The 20,345-nt window shown below is 40.0% G+C and overlaps 1 protein-coding gene across 18 annotated transcripts in view; it reads left to right on the top strand.

Moving 5' to 3' along the window:
- The window catches only part of SOX5 (SRY-box transcription factor 5), a 657,730-nt gene that overhangs the window by 562,992 nt on the left and 74,393 nt on the right, over window positions 1–20,345 (top strand). For all 18 annotated transcript variants that reach the window (XM_054207629.1, XM_054207623.1, XM_054207624.1 and 15 more), the window contains one exon: window positions 4,694–4,779. In XM_054207629.1, coding sequence (XP_054063604.1) covers window positions 4,694–4,779 — 86 coding nt within the window. The remainder of the gene's footprint in view (window positions 1–4,693; window positions 4,780–20,345) is intronic.

Raw genomic sequence — 20,345 nt, 5'->3', positions numbered from 1 at the left:
TACACCATGAAGGAGAATAAATGAGATGAGTGACAGAAAAAGGAATACAAAAACCATCTTATGAGTTTAGGTGAATGGTGCAACACACATAACGTTAGCTCCTATGCTTTCTTTTCTCTTTTAAAAAAAGTCTTAATGTTTTTTAACTTATTAAACTCGTCTGATAAAATTGTGCAAAACATATCAGTGGTTTGTTGCATTTCCACAAGTATATAATCATGTAGTGTCCGTGAGCTTGGTAGCTAGTCGGTTGAAAATCCAGTTCCTAAGCACAGGGTTGTTATTTTGCGTTTTGGGACAGGATGTCCTGTTGGCTTTGTACCACAACTTAACTTTCACAGGAAAGTGTTTTTGGTGGAAGACGATAGGGAGAATTCGTGGAAAGAGCGGTTTAAAAGTGAATGTACTTCATGAAAAATCCTCTTGTAAGCAAGATCTTGGAAGATTATTTTGGGCAAGCATGAAGGTGTGATTTGAAATTGAAAGAAGTTGCAGTGCATAAATTATCAGGAACGAGGTTCTGGGTATGTCTGTGGAAGACGGACCAAAAGAAGGGGAGAGAAATAAAGAATTGGCAGAGAACTGAGGGTTCAGCCTTGTCTTCTTTCTTCCCTGAACCACTGGTGTTCTCCTTTGCTCACAGCGTGCACCAACACCTCTGACATACCCCATCAGCTCCCCCGGGCTGACATACCCCATTCACTTCTTTAGGTGCTGTATCACCCGTATATCCTTCCTTCTGGGCTCTTTTCATGTAGTCAGTCTTGAATAATTCTGTTCTTCAGAGTGATGTCACCAGGTAGCCGGGAAATAATTATATATTAGAAAAGAATACATCAGCTAAGGAAATATTTTTTACCTTGTTCTTGCAATTAAACATTCCAGCCGTTGACCTGCTCCAGATTTTACCATGTAGTGTACTAAAAAAAACCACCACCACCAACAAAACTTCTCTCTGATACTTTGTTTATAAGAAAAGTCCGCTCATAATGGGAGACAGTTTGGAACATGAAAAGAACGCGCAAAATGTTTCTTTTGGTAGCTGAAAGATGCAGGGAGGTACAGTTCTGCCTGCATGCATTAGTAGGTTAACAGTGAATTTTGTGAATTGAAATGTAATATAGTTGTTTGAGAATTTACCAGGAATGGCTTGGGAAATATCTATTTCTAATAACTGTATATCTTGCCTCACATTCCTGAAATGTTCCCAGAGCTTGGGAAAAAATGTAGCGACTTTTTACATCTAAAAATAAGATATTTACTGAAGAAGTAATGAAATAGTTAAGACATGCATTTCCCAGACTTCAGAATTACTAAAACTGCTCAGGCAAAACCTTCAGTCTGACTGGGGAATAAATTTAAGGACAGTAGAAAGAGGTATCGTGTTCTAGAGTAACAGCAAAGAGTGAGCAGGTCCGTGTTCATCAGAGGAGACTTGAGGCCTTTGTTAGTATTGTGAGGGGTGGCAGCTGCTCCTGCACTATGCGATGTGAGTATATAATGCTTGGCCTCCTCATTGATACAGGGCCTGGATCCTTTCCTGGGAAGGGCACTGTCTGAAGAGTTGTCTGTGAGTTTTCATCTTGGCTCTTCCACCAGCCTGTTGTGTGACCCAGGGCACGGCACAGCGTTTGAGCATATTCCCCGCTCTTTTCTGTTTTGTCTCCTGTGGACGTTAAGCTCCTCCAGACAGAGACGATCTTTTGTTAGACATTTGTACTGGGGCAAACCCCGGTGGTGTCTCTGCTCGTTATTGTACCTTCCTCCAGCTTCTTCGCTGCTACTGTGTCCGTACCGTGGGAGATGTAATGTGGATGTACTGTGTACGAGTCGCACTTGTGAAAGAATTGCAGCACAGGCAGGATGTACGTTTCTTCATAAAAAGAATTGCTAAGCCTCTCTAAGATAAGCACAGGATAGCAGAGGGTATTACCAAAGCATAACGATGCAAAGATTCATAATAGGTTACAGAAGCCTTTCAGATTTGTTTGTTGGTTTTGTTTCTTAAAAATATTTTGGAGCACTGGAAAAATGTAAAACCCTTCAAAGAGTGAACTATCAAAAAACCAAGCTGGTAAACAGGAGAGCCTAGCTCTGCGCAGCTATAATCTGGTTTTAGGATGAATTTGAGTTTTTTCCTTAGAATTCTGAAAACCTACACTAGCATGTATTGATGTAGTAGTTGCTGTCTAGCATGGACTCCTAAAGAGTCCCAGAGGCATTACCTACACCGCCAAAGCCAGTGGTTGTGACCATGCGCGTGGCTATGGGGACTTCAGCATGGGCTTCTCTCAGAAGCATCTCCTTGATATAGCTACCGAATGAACCATAAAAGATAGGAATTACCATGACAGATGAGGGTATGAGAATCTGCTTGGCTGTTTAGGGACGTGAGAATAGTGGGATTTATGAATTAGCATGAGGTTGTGGGAAGATGGGCTGAGGCTTATACATATGTGTGGAGAGAAGAGGAATGTGGGACAATGCATGGAATATGCGTTATCTCATTATATACACTAATATGTATGTTTTAATACAAATAATTCGTAGCTAAAAATTTTAATGGGCTGTAAAATCAACAGGCTAGGGAGAAACTTCTCCCTTGTTCTTTTCTTTGCAGTTGAGAAATTAATAATTTTATATTATTTCATAGCTAGTTCTTGAACAAAATGCCCTCTTCCTGGGAGGTCTCTTTCAGAATGATATTGGGATTAGACTTTGAGCTCCTAGTGGTGTGGAAGCAGCTAAACACCATTGACCCTGAGTCTTCAACCATCGTCTCTTTCTTCTCAGTGTCTTCATATGTGTAAGGCCCATTGTTTGGGTCATAGGATAACTCCCCAGAAAACTTCAGGTCAGAGAAACGTTTCATTTGGTCTGTGATATGAAACAGAAAGTGGATGCCTCAGTTAAAGCAAAGGAAAATGGGGAAATGTGAAACAATGGCATCCTCTGGGGGAAATAAAATCCAAGCAAGTCAGGAAATCGGTTGCCCACTGACAATGGAGAAGATAGAGGAGTTGTGGCCTGGTGCTGGTGCAAAGACATTTGTGAATGGGGATGCCTGGGTGGACCTTGGGATTCCCATTACTTGGCTGGCCAGCCTTGAAAGACTGTGAGGCTTCAGTCAGCAAAGCATTATTTAAGATGTTCTTAAATATAAGCAGGCATGCTTACTGAAGTGAAATATCTGTTAAGATGCTTTGCCAGCCCAGTTTTTTTCTGGCCCTCCATTTCTAGAAGTTACGGTATTTAATTCTCAACAGGAGATCAAAGTGCTTGAAGGAAAAAATCTCTGTAAAGAAGGTTGCATTTTAAAAGGGAAAAATAAACATTATCAGTTTTTCTGAACATGTAGACACCAACACAGCTTATTTCTAACATTTCAAAAACATGAGATAAATTTATTTCCCTTTGTTTTCTGTTTCCTGTAGTTTAGGCTTGATACCATCATAAACTCTAATTCAATAATAACTAATAGACCAGCCTGCATTGCCTTCTTAATTTGTTTGGTTTTGGGGTTTTTTCCCCAGTTCACTCAAAAAAGCACAATAAAGGAGGAAAACTTTTAATCTACCTCTCTAATGAAATATACAGGAACATTTAGGTAGCTTTACCTGGTAGAGTGTTCTGCCTTTTCCATAGTCTCATTTCAAGCGGCTGTTTTAATGCTACAGAAATTATGCACGCTACCAGAACGTAGGGACATACAGAAATGCTCTGGTGATCCTTATTTGAGTGGAAAGTGCTTAAACATTTTATCATTCGGAGAAGCAATATAATGCATGTAACATTTTTTATTATTTTTACCAGTTTTCTTAATAGTTTTGCTGAAGGGCTAGTATGAAGTTTATTTTAACAAATCATATATGTAAGGAGTGATTGAAAGTGAGTGCTCCATAACATTAAAACATGCCTGTCTCTGTCTTGATTTTTGCCGTCTCAGGGGATTTTCCCTTATAAATGCCTGCAACTTTTTCTTAAACCTTTACTGGGTCCCTTTATCTCATTCAGCACAATGCAGTTCTTACTAAAACTGAAGTAGTTTTCGCTCAGAAGCAAAATTGAGTCACAAGTCATGAAGTGGAGCTGGCACGGGGATTTTGGAGGCTTGTATCTGATTTACTTAGCTTCACATGCTTTTTCCTGTTGTAGGATCAAACCCTGAAACTAAAGCAAGATTTTTTTTTCTCACCTACAAGAAAACACAGTAGTCAAGGGATTGCCATTTCTGATCTGTGTGAGGCTCAGTTTACTAACAGTGATCAGAGTTTGGTTAACTTCATATTCTGGACAAGCTTGTAAATTTGTCCCCTTCTAATGCTGTGATCTTATCAAGGTTGTAGTGTTTTCCTTTTCTTCTCCTCCACCCCCATCTTCTTTCTTTCCCTTTTTTTTTTTTTTTGAAGTGCAGCCTTCTGATCAATGTGCACTTTTTTTTTTTTCCATTTCCCTAAATACATCATGAAAAAGGATGAGGTTTCCGCCTTAATTGCTTGTGCCTTTTATTCACATTCCTCTCTCAGCCAGAATTGTGAAAAGAGTGTTAGTAAAAGGCTGCACAATAGAGCTTTTCATTAGGCCTCAACAAGGCGCACAAAAGAAGGCTTTTGGAAAGAGTGAATGCAGGACTTTAATTTGCAGGTGGAGAGTAGATAAAAGGTGCTGACGCCTCTATTATTCTCTTACTTAGGTGACCCCTACCCCGTTCAGCTGATCCCAACTACCATGGCAGCTGCTGCCGCAGCAACACCAGGCTTAGGCCCACTCCAACTGCAGGTAAGTCTGAAAACAATGCCGAAGAGCCAAAGGTTAAGTAAATATGAAAACCAGTTTTCTCTTCCATTTGAACACAATGCAATTAACGGGGAGGGGGGGTGGGGGGTTTGGGCTGTTCTCTTCCCGTAAAATTTGCATCTGAGGCAAAATAATCGTCAAATCGTACATTTTCCGTTTAGCACGGGGGGGAAATTTTGTGGCGCTTGTGTCTCTTCGCTGTCAGTTTAACTACTTCTAGGTTTGCACTTTAAATTGCCGCAGAGCAGTACGTTTGCTTGTCTTTTCCATAGAGCCAGTTGTGACGCGGGCTTTGAAGGCTGGCTAGGTGTCAACCAGCAAAAGGAAAGGCACTGCCGGCCAGAAAAGCTCTGTCCTGACAAGCACTTTTAAACTGCTTAAAAGTCGCTTAACGTGATTATGTCCTTTTAGGCTGTAAGCTCTTCAGAGCGATGACTGGCCCCTCCTACAGTGTTTTATGGTACCCAGCCCATTTTAGGCACTGCTGTAGTGCAGATAATTAGCGATTATAGTAATTTAACATAGGCAATTAGAAAACAGGTGGAAAGATACTAAAGAATTTTTTTTGAGTTACATTAAAGAGTTGGCCTGGTAGCCAGATGTACCTCATTCAAAACTCCCAATATCGTTCTAAATTTTGGAGGAGGTGTCCCTGGGTCTTAATGATAATGGTGCAGATGTTCCACAGGTATTCCTGACCAGCCCCACAATGCAAAGTCATTGGAATTAAGAAAATGTGATGTCCATCTCCGCAGTTTAGATTTTGTTACGTACCATGTATGCTTTGCTGGTAGGATGGAGCTGGGTGAAGTTTGGGACTAAAATGAAATCAAGCTCCAAATCATCTCTAGTTCTGCAAAATCCAGATTGACACTCTTTTGTAGAAACAACAACAACAAAAAAAATCCCATACTCTCCATTGCTAATTCGTCTCCCTACTCATTATTATTTGCCAAGTCACATGGAACGGCAGAGCTTTATACCTGCTTGGAAAGGCTCAGCATTTATAAACAGTACACGTAAAATGCATTCTCAAACTCAGTTTGGCCAGCATCAGTGTGAAGTAGACTCTCTACAGCATCAGATATTTCAGTTGTTTGGCCAGCGTACGAGAGCGTGGGACATAGTTCTGGGGAATTTTTTTTTTTTTTTTATTTTAACACAGCCAGCGGAAGTTAGCTGAGTTTCACAGAAATAGCTGCCAGTGTGTAAGCTGACACATTCCATGCACCACAGAGGTTAATACATTCATTCCTATTGTGCCTTTGTATGAAAAGCTACACTGTCTGTGTGTTAGTTTCTGATTCTGTGTTACAAATACCGTAGGCGGCTTAAGAATCATGGGAGCTATAAAAGTCATCCCTCTGAAATGAATTTTGAGGAGTAACGTCAGTATTGATCAAGTGCTTATAATAACCAAACACACATGAACAGACATATGGAAGAAATAGGGGGAAAAAAAGAAAAAACAAAAACGGAGCTAGCTGGCAACGAGGAAATAGAGGTCTGAGTGTAATTCTCCTTATTTTTGTGGTCATTCAGGCTAGTCCTAAAATAATGCATCAGTGCTCCAATAAGTTGGGAGGATGGTTTGCTTTCATTTCAGGACCAGCTTTGGGCTGTATCTCTGCATGTGGTGGGCTGAAGTATTCGGATTACAATAGGCTTTTTCACAATGACAGTTTCCTTAAAAAGGTGGGCTTTGTGCAAATGTGGCTGACTTCATAAATATCTTAAGATGAGTTTAGGTTGTGAAAAATTTGAAAAACTCAAAGGCCGCTTTCTTCTGTGCAAAGGAGAATGTTAAAAAGAAAGTATTGACCAAATTGACCTATGTTGTTTTGCTACATGTTATTTAGTCTGGAATTAATGGGAGAGTTTGGCAGCCAGTCAGCGGAAGAGGTTCAAATTACTAAGTCTGTAGACTCCTTCAGATCTTTTCAGACCTGATCTCTAAGGGTACGTATATGCTGGAAAAAATATACAGTTGTCTTTCTTCACATCTTAACAGTGATTTTTAGCTATCGGCGCAACCTGTCTAATAGAAATTGGTGCCATTTGAAAGAGTCAGGTAGGCTAGATGTGCTTTGAGAAAGGTTTTATGATGCGGTACTCGGAATGAGCTCTCGCTAACAGGAGTGGAGCTGAATCTAGCGTAGCTGCTAGCCTAGAAGGATTGTGCCTTCCGAACTCTGTTCAAATCCACTTTAGCTCAGTGATGACTGTTTCTTCAGTCTTGAAGAAACATTCATGATGTTTGTTGTAAATAACTGGTCCAAAACCCCCTTTAAATGTCATGAGTGAATGTGCAGCCATTGCATTCTCTTTCAAGGAGGAACTCTTCTTACTTCAGACATTCCCCTATGTTACATATAAATACAAACCTTACAAACGTTCTCTCCTCTGGTCATCAGACAGTCAAGGTCAGAAAAGTATGATGTTCCCTCTTTTCTTCTTTTTCTGTCCTCCCTATCACTCATCTTTCAGGCTTTGTATACTAAAAGCAGTAGTTTTCAAGGGAGATCAAAGAACCTGACACAATACTCAGTTTGTTGCTCCCAGCAGAATTTGGTACACAACGTTATCTTAGTGAAGACAAAGCCAAGGAATTTTTCTTGTTTGTTTGTATAGTGATAAACATGTCTTTGTTATTTCATCAGAGAATTTTAAGTCCAGGCATGGCTTTAGTAGTGTACTGTGAGATCAACAGGAAGTACTTTTTTTATCCTTCGTTGTCAAAATTGATTATTTTTTTTTTGTAAACGAAATGCAAACTATATTTGTAGAAGAACAGCTAACACCTGATTGTTTTCCTGTGGCAAAGATACCCTTTGTCAGTGACAATGTAATCTCTCATTTTGAAATGCCCCGTTGATTCCCACTGGCGGGTTCGTAATCCGAAGCCCTCCATTTCTCTCCCTGCTTTTGAGTCCATACTGGAGTATACAGATCCCGTCGTCTGATATCCGCCACAATTAGCCATACATGATTGCCTTTATTTCCAGTATACACAGAGAGACTAATGACTCAATAAGAATGGAGACTAAAACTTATATTGTAAGACATCGAGAAAGGAGTCGATGGATGGGGTCATGTTGGAAAAGCGGGAACTAACACGATGCATGCTTGAACCTGTCCTCTGATAAAGAGCTATCTATCAGCCCTGCATATTCACTCATACCTATGTTTAATAACATAAATGCCGTTTGAAAAAAAAAAAAACATTTTCAGCTTTCCTCTGTTAATGAGAAAATTCAGTCCCAAACAACGTGTGAAATGTAATTTTAAAATACACCCTCATTGTAGTAAAATCCCTCTTGGTTAGCACGTGAGTTTCTTATGTTGGTTTTTCCCCCATGAATGGCCTTGCACTTGCTCTTCATATGGTCTTGCTCTTCAGGAGTGACGCAGCGTGGTGATTCTGTTTCAAACGAACGAGAACAAAACTGAGCGTAGCCTTGTCACTGTCTTTTACTGAATAAGGCTAATGAATCAAAGGTATTGCTATAGGCCTTATATGAACATCGTGCTTTCCTATATGGTTCAGCAGATGAGGCAATTAAATTCTTCCATCTTGAAGATGAGCATTCAAAGCTGTAAGTATAGGTATCATGTAACAAGTTTTACACAGAGTAAACAAGTGATAATTCTAATACTGGTCATCTTGGGCATACTTAGTATGAAATAGATGTTTCCAGAAGTCTGAGCAAATCCAGTGTAAAATGGTATCTGGTGGTTTCTTTTCTGAGGAAAAAAGAGTTCCTGAGTGCTTTCTAAGCATTAGGAAACAAAGGACCTGGTTGCCTGATCTGAAAATTGAGAGGAATCTGCACCATTGGGAGTGTGAATGGTTCAGATTTCCCAGATTGTTTGTTTGATAACCAAATAGTGACAACGACTGATTAATTGGCAGTAATACAAATGCTGTATATACCCTCAACTATACTGAAAGATAATGCTGGATGTACAATGACAGCTGCCCATGTAGTGTTACTACAGGGACATTTTGTGTCCTGTCAAAACAGTACAGCAGTCTGGTGTAATACAGACTTCCTACAAACATCTGCTCTTGGAAAAACACTCCAAAAAGTTCTGAGTGCCCATGTTAAAACTTTCTTCCCTTGTCATCTTAGCGTGAAACAGGATATCATGATTATCAGTGGTTGTGTTCAACATTATGACCAAAACTGTCACTGTACGGGTCAAGAGAACCTCATGTCTGCATACGAGTGCAAAAGCATTTTAGCTGGGTCTCAGTTCTGAAGACCGGTCATTTGAAGAATCCAGGTTGATTCTCTTTGGCGATTTGTACAAAGATGATGAGCAGATTTAGACCTCAAACATTAACTGGAAAAATAATTTGGCCAAGTTTTTTTTAATCTGCACTTTCTTTGTAAAGTACTTGGGTTGATTTCTTTTCTTGCTACAAACTTAGTCTTTTCGGTGGTGTGGGAAGATGCATACCGACTGAATTTCAATGGAATTTAGCATACATAGTCTGGACCACATTTTTAGAAGAATTTGGGCCACATGTAGACACTGACACAAGTGGCTAGATTCTGAAAAAAGTTAAATCCATTCTCAGAGTTGTTCATCTTGCTGTTATTTAGGTGTCTGACTCATTACAAATCTTCCTTTGGAAAACCTTGCTTCTAGGTATCTTATGGGTCACATAATCATCTGTGGTCTCCGTGTTTGTGTTACTTGAAGGAAACGGAAAGGATAGAACTATTTAACAAGTATACAGTGAGTGATCAGAAGACAGACTGTTCCAATGGTCATATGAGTATTACATAAAACATCTGTTGCCTATGAAACAAAAATAAAGCACGAGGACTGCCTGTCCAGTCAGATAGCATTTTTCTTCTTACATACTAACTTCCTTTTGGCTTCTGCACCATTACAGGGATGAGCTACGTTTCTCTACTTGCCAGTTCAGGTGTTTCTCAGAAGTATCATCTTAAGTTTCATTTGAAATAATGCTGATGATAGAACTTCCTCTCTCTTAAAGAGGTGGCCCTGTGTTTTCGTGCATTAATTGTCAAGCACATTTAATTTTTTTTTTGGCATATCTCTTTTTGATTTCTTACTATAATCTGTAGCCATAACCACTTTTGACCAGATTAAGCAGTTGGCCTTCCTGTGTTACGACACCTCAAATCTGTGAAAGAAGACCCTGAAAAAACTGTGTAGACGCTGTAGTGATACGTCTGAATACTGAAGGCCTGATTCTTTCCTTGTATCGGGTAGCCAGCTTACCAGAAGTGCAAAGACATATGAATTATTTCTCACTGAGAAGAAAAGCCCGATGGCCCATTCTTGCCTCTACAGAGTGTAGTCAAGAGATGGCAATACTTTATCCATTTTTCATTTACTCTGCAGTCTTCATTCATGACCTCTTTGGGATATTACTATAACCAATTCTTTGCCTACAAGAAGGTAAACTATTTCTTAGTGGTGCAGTGTTATTCCTTCTATTTTCTGGGCAGTGTCTACCCTTAAATACCATCCAAGCTGGCTTTTCAACACTGAGAGTCAGTATCCTTTCACTGTTTGCTTTTCTGCTTTACCTGTTCTCATTAATAGGACTCTGACTTAATTTGTAGGGAATGAATCATTAGTGCACAATTTAATTACAATATTATAATACTCATGCAATCCACTTAAGCATAAAAAAGTAGAATTAGTTTTTCACTGTGAGCACACACATCTGGGGGAAAAAAACAGCTAAGTACATGAAAAGCGACATTTCTCATTAGCATAACCAAAAGATGGCAGTTGTCCATCTGTCATTAGCTCAGTGTATTGCAATGTTGTTTCTGATGGCCATCACAAATAATGATAATAACGGAAGTAATAACATAATATGTATACATTTTTGTTGGATGCCCTTTTAAATAGTTTTTAAAATTGCTATGTTCGTACAGATTCTGTATTCCCTGCTTCTGTCCGCCACTTGTTTCTGGCTTTGTAAGTGAATGTGTTGGCCATTAGATAGTCGCCACCTGTTCTGCAAATGAGTAGCTAAGATGGCCATTTTAAAAGAGATCATTGAAGACCAAGGTCCAGTTCTTCAGCTAGAAAAACGGGCCGTAGTACTCTTCACGTAAGTGAAGCTACAATGATACAAACAGCGTGAAGCTCTCTATGGGTATGGGGTAAGTTGTCTTCAAAAATTCGAACTTTCCAAGATTTCTTATTTATTATGAAGTCTTGGTGATGATTTTAAAATAAATTTAAAATTTAAAAAGAATTTAAGCAGTGTAAGTAAGGTGGGGTTGAGGGGCTATTGATTGCCAAAAGCATTTTTGAGCAGTCCCTAAGTTTTTAAGTGAACAAAGTTCCTCCCAATTAACTCAAAAGCAAGCCTCACAACACCAGGATGCAACTAGCCCTCACTTTCCAGATACCTGCTGAGAGCTAGAGATTGTGATAGATTTTGTAAAAGCATGAAGCACAGAACATATCAGCTCAAATAAATCTTGTTCATGGAGGGTGAATGTGCTTTGTAGTTGGCATCTAAATAGCCCATACTTGCCTTTGATGTAATCTTATACAATGTTATAGGTAAACTCCATATATTCTATCAAAATAGATTCGAATGAAAAGCTTGATCACATCATCTTATCGGAATCCAGTCAATTTACGAAAGACGATCATTATGATAGACTTTATATAAATGCTTTGTATTTTATTGAGCACCCTGAGTGTCTGAACATAGGCACAGTGGACATTTACAGGCAGTAAATACACATGGTAAAACAATATCATGGCTACTCTGTGGGTTGTCAGATTATAACTCCCTCCCCAGCCCTCCGGGGGAAGAATTAGCAGTGGTAGCATATTCATTTTATCTAGATTAACAGTCCTTTCTGCATAACTTTAAGATTCCATCCATATCTATGAAAAATGAAAAAGACTGAAAAATGACCAGCCAGTTGTAACTCAGGCCTGCTGTTTGCTAGCAGACCTCTGTCTGCATGAGTGAGTTTTCTTGTAGGTTAAAGAGACTGAATTCCCTCTTCCCCCTCCCTCCGACCCTGAGCCTGCAGGGCAGACAGACAGAAGCACACATATGATTAATACAGCACAGCTGCAGTAGTGACTCATTTGCATATGTATTAATAGAGGCAAAAACAACAATTCAATTACATACAGAGACATTCTGCATACTAAAGAACATATGCAAATAGCCTGGAAAAAGTGCAGCCAGCGTTTTCTCCGACTTCCCTGAGCCCATATGGGCTAGCATCAGAGCCTAGCAGTTTTCAAGAAATCCCCTTTAGGAAGAACCTGTTACAAGATGCTTATGCAGCTATTACTCCTCCTCCCCCCACCCCCCGGCTTCCCAGAAGGCGTTTGACATTTGGACAATGGAAATAGCACAAGCAATGCCTTTTCCGTGTTATTTCGTATTTGCTAGCCTTCAGCTTCATGTTGTTGTCTCTTGACGTATAAGCCCCAGCATGAAGAAACCCAGTCCTTCACCTCGTCTTCCATATGCACACATTTATTCTATTCTTTTTTCTCTTCATCTTTTGTGTTGTTTCCATTTTCCTTTGTCTTTCTCTCTCAAGCCTTCTCTTATCTTCTTGATTTCTGTGAGTTAGCAAAAGATGACCATTTCTGTGCCTTTTTCTTGTAGTGACCTTAAATATCTCGCAATAGTATAATTCAGTGATTTTCTACTAGGGGGCCATTAATACTTTTAATGGGTCTGAAAAGTGCCTCAGAAAAGTTAACCTGTTATACATAGGCTACTATATCATGATACATTGGTCTTTGTCTCTACAAAGAAGGTTGTGGAGTTTTTAAACCAAAAAGGTTGAAAGTCACAGGTATTAAATAGTTCATAGTGCGGCTGATGCAGATCTTCGTAACCGGTACAGAACCGGATTCTAGTAGGAGAAACAGATGTTCTCTAAATCTCAAGGGAATTTAATAGGCAATAGTTTTGAGCATCTTTCAAAAGCAGGTTAAAAGTATTCCAGCACTGGAGCTTAGGCTATAGGAAGGCTTACTTAAGCTCTAAATAGTTTCTTTATAAGTTGTTCCTTATGTTAGTTTGTGTTATAACTAAAACACCAAGTAAGCTTACTGCGTGTGTTAGACGTATGTACTCTGTGTACTTCTTCACACGGGCCATTCACACACTGTGATACGCAACAAAATATCAGGCTGTGATCCATACCCAGTGCACGAATTTCTGGAAAAGCATGACGTTTGACATTGTCCTTTATGGACTAGATATATAGAGCTCTATTTCAACTTGAAAACAGATAACAAGTCACTAAAAACTTTTGGAAGTCTGACAAAGCCACTAAGATGCCCGACTGTCTTGTTTGGGTGGCAACCCTCCGTGTTTCAAGCAGTCTAAATTACTGGCCATTTGTTTGAAACGTCTCTGCGGTGTGAGCAGGGAAAAATAGGTCATGCAAGAAAGAGTGCGTAACTGTCTGGCAAGCATACTTGCGAGGTCAGGTCATCCTTAATTTCTTTTCTCTCGCAAAAACATTACACTTCTTTCTTTTTGGGGTTAGCCTGACAGACGGAAGCAGATTACTCCTTGATTATTTATAAGGCATTAATTTTAGATGAATATTGCTGAAGTAACTGACATCATAAGTAGTTTTAGCAGCCAGCAGAAGAGCCTGTTTGCAGATTGGAATATGACAGTCTTCACTTACACAACGTCCTGTCTAGGACGAAGTCTAAGTGTGTAACAGAAGAGAAAACTCAAGGAGCGGAGGCATATGTATCAGATAAGACTTTGTTTATTCTTCTGTGCGATATAACTGGGACTTTGCGTGGTTGGAATGGTGGTATCAATGTTAGGAGTTCAACCAGCTGCAATGCAAAACCTGTGTCAGCATAGCAGCAATGGCAACACCTGTCTGCCAGAGTCTGAAACCACGGGGGTGTGGGGGGGGAACATCTGAGAAGTGTCTTAACACTGCCTCGAAGTAGCTTCTGTTGAGAAAGAAGGAAATAGGGAAATAGCCACCTCTGTACATACACCTTGAGATGACCGAAACGATGCCTCCCTCCCCACGCTGGCAACGCAGCAAACCTGTGAAGTGTTTGCATTTCACAGAGCGCGGTGTTTCATGGCTTACATTTGTTTGGAATTAATTCTCCCTGGAAAGGTCTGTATGAAAAATCTGGTAACAAAACCAAAAAAACATTTTTTAAATTTTTTTTTTTTTCCTGCTTTGTGCCCTTTGCACATTCCAGACACTGGGTTTTGAAATAGTTGGCTTGCGCTACTGCTTTTCCTATTATGTTGTTTGCTCTTTTCAGAGGGATGTTGCTGAAAAGAAGATTATATAATCATGCAAATAAGATTGTATAATCCTGAGCAAACGAGATGGAGGGGGCACACAGGGGGACAGGGAACCCCACCAAGTGTGGTTGGCTGGTGGTGGGGGGACTTGCTCAGACACCATAAACACCATAACTGGGGGGTTATAGGCCTCCTGTAAAACATGCAAGCTGCAGTCAGACTAGTGAATTTTTCTGGATATTTTTGGAATTCATTGTCTCCGTGCTGAGCTCTGCCAATAGTGTCTATTTACAGTGCCTCAGCAGAACGTCGTGACAGACAAACACAGAGGAAAACTGCAAATCACTAACATGCACACTCTTCAGAGCTTGTGGAACAATGCTACAAATAACAAATAACAACAGTGAGAAAAGCTGACTTACGCAAAGCTAACTACTTCCTGACGCTCACTTACTCCTTTAGGTCCACAAATCAAATTACGACTTGTTATGCATCCCAGAAGCTAACACAAGAAAATCTCCCTTGAAATCTTGCTAGCTTTGTTGTACCTTGGTCATCTGACATGGTTAGTTGTTAGATGCCGGTTGGTATAATATATGAACATTAAAGAATTTTGATTTATGGCTTATTTCTTACTTGTTTATGACAGTTCTTTATTCTCCAAAGTTTTAGGCCATTTCCAGTTGACAAGGCAGAATGGGATAGAAATAAACAGGATAGTAAATGCGTACACGGGGAGAGTATCACTGGCCAGTGACATAAATTGCATTCGGCAAGAACAGTGCAAGCCATTAAAAGTTCTTGTGCTCTTATTCTCATCCTGTCTTTCTTATGTCTGATTCCTTGCCCGTGTTAGCTGTTACCAGCCAGGATTATTTCAGCATCTTTGATGAACGGAGGCTAATACTAGGCACGGTTTGAAACTGTGAAATACCTAGTTACTGTAGATTGTAGTTCTAAGCATTAGACAACAAACCACTGAGGTCGGGATGCTTGTTCTGTTTGTGCACTTTCCAAAGTCATCAATTGAACTTTGCTTAATAGAAGATACCATAGTATCTGGAGTTGTAACTTTCAGAATGTTAAATTTAATTATTCTGTTGTGCCTGAGCACTGTAAGCCTGTTCCTAAGGTTATGTCAGAGTGCAATTATTTCCCCAGTACCTAAGCTCAGTTTCCTCAAATTCCCTTTTTCCTTTCAGAGGTTCTTAACGGTTTCCACTCCAGTGGATTTTGTAAGATCAATCTGAACAAGAAAATTTGGAGGCAACAGTACCTGTAGCTCCTAGTGGTCCTCGAGGCTGGCTTTTATGTTTGTAGCTCACGTGAGCTCTGCTGGGCTCGAGTTAGAGTCTAGTTCCTAGACTACCTTCTAAGCATCCCTTCAACTTTGCAGAACTGACTTATTCGTTTGCCACCTTTACCAGTGGTCTGTTTCTGTTCCTGTCCATTCATTATATAGCTAAGGAGAAAAGTATTGCAGACTACTCATTTACATCCCTTAACTCCTTCGCCATAGAGACCAGTCACGTCACAGATAATTTACCCGACAGGAACCCTGCAGCAAGTTTGTGAAGTCGTCTGTCTCAGAGACTGGCAAACTCTAGAACTACAGAGAGCAGGGCTGTCAGCAAGCTACCACTCGAGTTGTCTTTCCCTAATGGACAAACGTAGAAATCAAACAAACTAAAAAGCAAAATAAAAAACATGTGTGCAAGAAAGAAAAACTTTTTAAAAAGTCAATGTGTTTTTAACCTGGGAGAAGCTTTGAAATCAGTGTCCTATGATTATCAATACAACAGAAAAGCAATAATAACCTTTCAAATGCTCTCACGTTGGTAGAAACGGAGATTTTAAAAAGTGTTTTCCACCTATTTCTGCACCTCTACATCTTGCTGTTTAGTGTGATTGCTCTTGCTGTTTAAAATCTGCACTACAGCAGAATCCTCTAGCCGTATTGCAAGCTGTACTTGGGTTTAGTAACCACAGCTGTGCCACATACTGCACCAGCGGCAGCTGACAGGGACAGTCTGTTTGTGGCATATTGTGGGAGTCAAATTGTCTTTGGGGACTGCTGCAGCGTGGCTTTTTTCAGCTCCTTTCTTATAGGTACCGTATCTCTTTCTCCCAAAGGGGCCCGGGACCGCCAGTTTGTGTGCAAGGGAATGAGGTTAATCCCTCAGAGACGTGGGGTCCCACCAGGGTGGTACCCGTCCCCCCGCCTGATGCACTCAGGGGCCTGGAAAGCAGCGTTCCTGCGTGCCCCCCCAGGGCTGCTGTGTCAGGGAAGGCTGCCTGTCCCCCAGCACACCTGGGCAGCAAGGCCAGCGGCTTTCTGCCCTCCTGAAGGTGATGTGTCCGCGCTGCAAGTTACACTTCTCTCCACGCTGGAGTGTGGAAATAGCATCTGGCAACAAAGCCTTTTCTTTTTCTTTTCCTAATTTTTCTTTTCCCTTTCATGTCTCAAATCACTCTTTACAAATTATAACAGTGTGTTCTCTGTTAATGCACCAAAACATTACAGCTTGTGATAGTGTTATTAAAGTGTTTTGGGCCATTACCATAGAATACAGCAGCATATTTATTTCATTAAGGGAACCAAATGGATCTAGCTGAATTTGGCAAAAGAACATGGCTGAAGTCCTATTTTATATCTGATGTTGATTTTACCATTAAACTCTGAACTTCTGCAAATTAGAAAGTTCACAATAGAAACACTAATAGATGTGCTACATTTTGTAGTAAGTTAAACTGTCCTTAAATACCTCTTAGGTTCTCCACAGTAGTTCTACATTGGTAGAACTTGGGGGTTATTGTTGTTTAGGGTAAGAAGTATGTCATGTACGTGTAGGTTACATTTAACTCACTGTCCTGCTGTGTCACCAATAGCTGTTCCTTTTAGGCCAGTGAACCCTACTCATCCCATTCCCATTCTCATGGCAGCCTTGCTTCTTGCTATATACTGGTCTGATATATTGGTGGCGAAAGTAATTTGGATGGTATGTATCAATGTATGTTTGGATGAGATTTTTAAAGAGGCCTGAAGGGATTTGGGAGCCCAGCAATAATTAATTTCTTACGGTGGCTTTGAAATTAGGATATGCAGCATTCACACTTAATCCTTCCTCCTTTCCACAGCTGTTTTATTTTTCCTGTGATTAGTTTCGTGAAAAGGAAACAGTCACCAAAATTATATCAGAACGTTTGATGGTGAGGTGGCATTGATTCGGTAACTGAGTTCTCATTGGATACAATGAAAGACATGAGTATTCAGCATTTCCTACCTCTGGTCAAACTGACGTTTGTGTGGTAGCTTGCGTTTCAGTGCACAGTGCTTGCTTTCACTTTAAGTGGGGAAAGAGAGAGAACGAGCATAATTTCCCAGCATTTTGTGTCGTGTACCAGGATGTCATATCCCATATACTCATGCATTAGAATTTCATTATTGCACAGGTGTGGGACTCTAACCAGACTGAGTGCTGCCCCAAAAGCAGATTTTTATCATACTGTGTGAACATGAACTTGATGAACTTGTATACGTGACCTGAGCTCAGACAGCAAAAGTTAGAGAAGAAGAGATTCTAAAATGAGTCATGGCCTACGCAGTTAAAACTCAAAGCGTTATGCTTAAATTTAAGCATTTTCTTAAGTCTGATTGATTTTTTTTTATTACTATTTTTTGGTTTGCGTCAGTTCATTCAGATAACTTCATTTCACTTCACAGTAGTTGCTGCTCTGAATCATGTCCTTGATGGATGTAGGATAGGTAGGTGCTTGCACGTCAAATGTTTCTTTCCTATCGCACTGGGTGGCATTACAGGTTTGATTTCACTAAAAGGTATTGTTCGTGATCAAGTGTAGAAAGAAATGAATGTTAAAAAAAAATGAGGAAATGTTAGATTAAAAAAAAGCTGATTTGTCACTTTGCTCATTGACTATGAACTGAATAGACTTCTAACCCTTAAAATACTTTCTCCCCCCTTTCCCTTTTTATTGCCTGGAATCTTAAGAGCTTTATCATTTGCAGTCATAAAATGAAAATATACACCAAACCCTCAAAGGGCAAGTATGAAATTAAATTATATTTGGGCAGCTGTAACCTTTTAAAACGATCAGATTCCAGTTAATGTATTTCTTCCTGTTCCGAGTGCTGCCATGGTGTTTGATGGTGGGAAGCAGTCCAAAGGGCATTGGGAGATAATAAATTCACTGGAAATTTCACCCTGAGGCGAGCCTCGATACACCAAGGCTTCCATTTAGCGGGACTGACCTAAAAATCTTGTCACATCCAAAGGTCACTTAGGTTGGGGTTGGTGTGTCCCATCTATCTTTCCCTGGTGCAAAGAATGACAGCTGAGCTCATAAACAGCCATCGGAATATGGAAGACAATCAGGGGGAGAGGGAGGAGAGGGAGGGAGGATAATACTGCTGACAACTTCTTAGGTTTCCTCTAGGCCGACGAGAATAGATGCCATCTTTGGGGTTGCTTGTTAATGCTACTGCAGAACTGGCAATTCAATTGAAAGAGGTTACAGTTAACTGTGGAAGTCTAAAACAAGTGATTCACCCCACGCCTGCAAATGTCATATAATGCGGCTAGTACACTTCATACCGTCCCTGAGCATTTCATACTTGTTACCAGTCTTGTTAGTCAAAACAATTTACGGTTTATACAACGCTGAATTTTCAAGGAGGGTCGAAAGTCTAAAAAGCTGTCAGTGATGACACTGATAGGTGTCATCTATAAGAACAGTGATTCTAAGGGAAATAATTTGGACAATGACACTAATTATAAACAATACTGGAAGGTAAGATATTTTCAGTCTTACGAGAAAATCTGTGATGTATGTCCTCTAGGACGTTACTTATCCTAAGCTCATTAAAATCGGTATAATCCTCCTAAACAGTAAATTAAAGCTTTTAAGGTTGACTGTTGTCTTCCAGTCATAGTTCTTACTTCTGCAATGGGAAGCTCCAGTGGATCTTTCCTATGCTTGCAGTATATTAATATTGGGGACAGGGCTCAGAGTTGCATAATAGAAGTATATTTGAAGGACAAAGATCTAACTTGCCATAATTGGTCTTACTTAATTGGGGATGAGCAGTGCAGCATATGTCTGTTGTATCCTAACGGTGTGAATCTCCTTCTCAAAATTCCCTGAGAGAAGGATGAGAGAGGCTGTCTGCCAGTCACCGCTGGGATATAGGCAGCAAAGATTCCCTCTTCCGCATCCTATCTTGGATGGAAAAAGAAATTGTAGTTGGTGGTCAGCGCCCTTCTGAAATGTGGTAACACACCACGTGTGGTATAAGCATTGATTTGATTCTTTTGGGAACATTAAATTGAAGATAAAATTTAAAAAAAAAATCATATATAAAATCAGTGTAACCTTGGACATATGAGAAAAAAATCAGAATGAAACACCCGTGTTCCGAAATTTGCAAAATATTGCATAAGCTAGGTATCTAACTCCTCCTGGGAATTTGCTGACGTCTCTCCATGAATTTTAGTAAATCAGATCCTTCTGAAGACGATTGTAAATTGTGTGTTCCTTTGCTTGTTAGAACTAAATGGAGTATAACTGTTATTTTCAGAAATATTTCACACATTCTTACAAACATACTATATTTGAGGCAAACACAGTAAAGAAGGGCAAGATTGGCCAGCCGTCAGTGTTTGTCTTCATTTTCCTTGGGTTCACACTCTACTTTATGTTAACATATATGTTCTCTACATGAATCCAAAGTAATTTACAAGCAACTTTGGGGGAGTTATATGGCCTTTCTGTGCTGAAAGTGTAGCTGTATGTCTTACCAGTTGTACAGCTTTGAGGAAGGCAAAGTCGCTTTCCATCTTACTTGTGTAACAAGAAAAAAGGAAGGGTGTATTTTTCACGAACTTCAGAGAGGACAGACATATTTCACTTCAAAAAATGCAACTCCTAACACAAAACTGAAAAAATTACACAGGCGTGCTGAGCACAGACCAGCTATGGTTTTTGCTGGTTTGTACTCAGGACGGTGCGATGAGAATCATCTTTAGCCGTGGAGGCCTAACATGTATATTTCATCTGCCCTAAAGTTGCAGGTTCCGTTCTAGTTTTCATAAAGGGAGCTCAGGGTTGTTAGCTCAGACCTAGTCAGATGGATTCCTCATTTACCCCCAATTTGTGTCACTTTTCTGCTGTGGTTTAGTTTCCTTTTTTATTTGCCCGGGCAATTCCCGTTAGTAAGCAAGTAACAGTGGACAATAAAGACAGACTA

Source organism: Rissa tridactyla, chromosome 1 (assembly GCF_028500815.1).
Source record: "Rissa tridactyla isolate bRisTri1 chromosome 1, bRisTri1.patW.cur.20221130, whole genome shotgun sequence".
In the NCBI taxonomy this organism is placed as follows: domain Eukaryota; kingdom Metazoa; phylum Chordata; class Aves; order Charadriiformes; family Laridae; genus Rissa; species Rissa tridactyla.
Note: the sequence above shows the minus strand (reverse complement) of the source record. Positions and strands in the feature narration are given on the sequence as shown.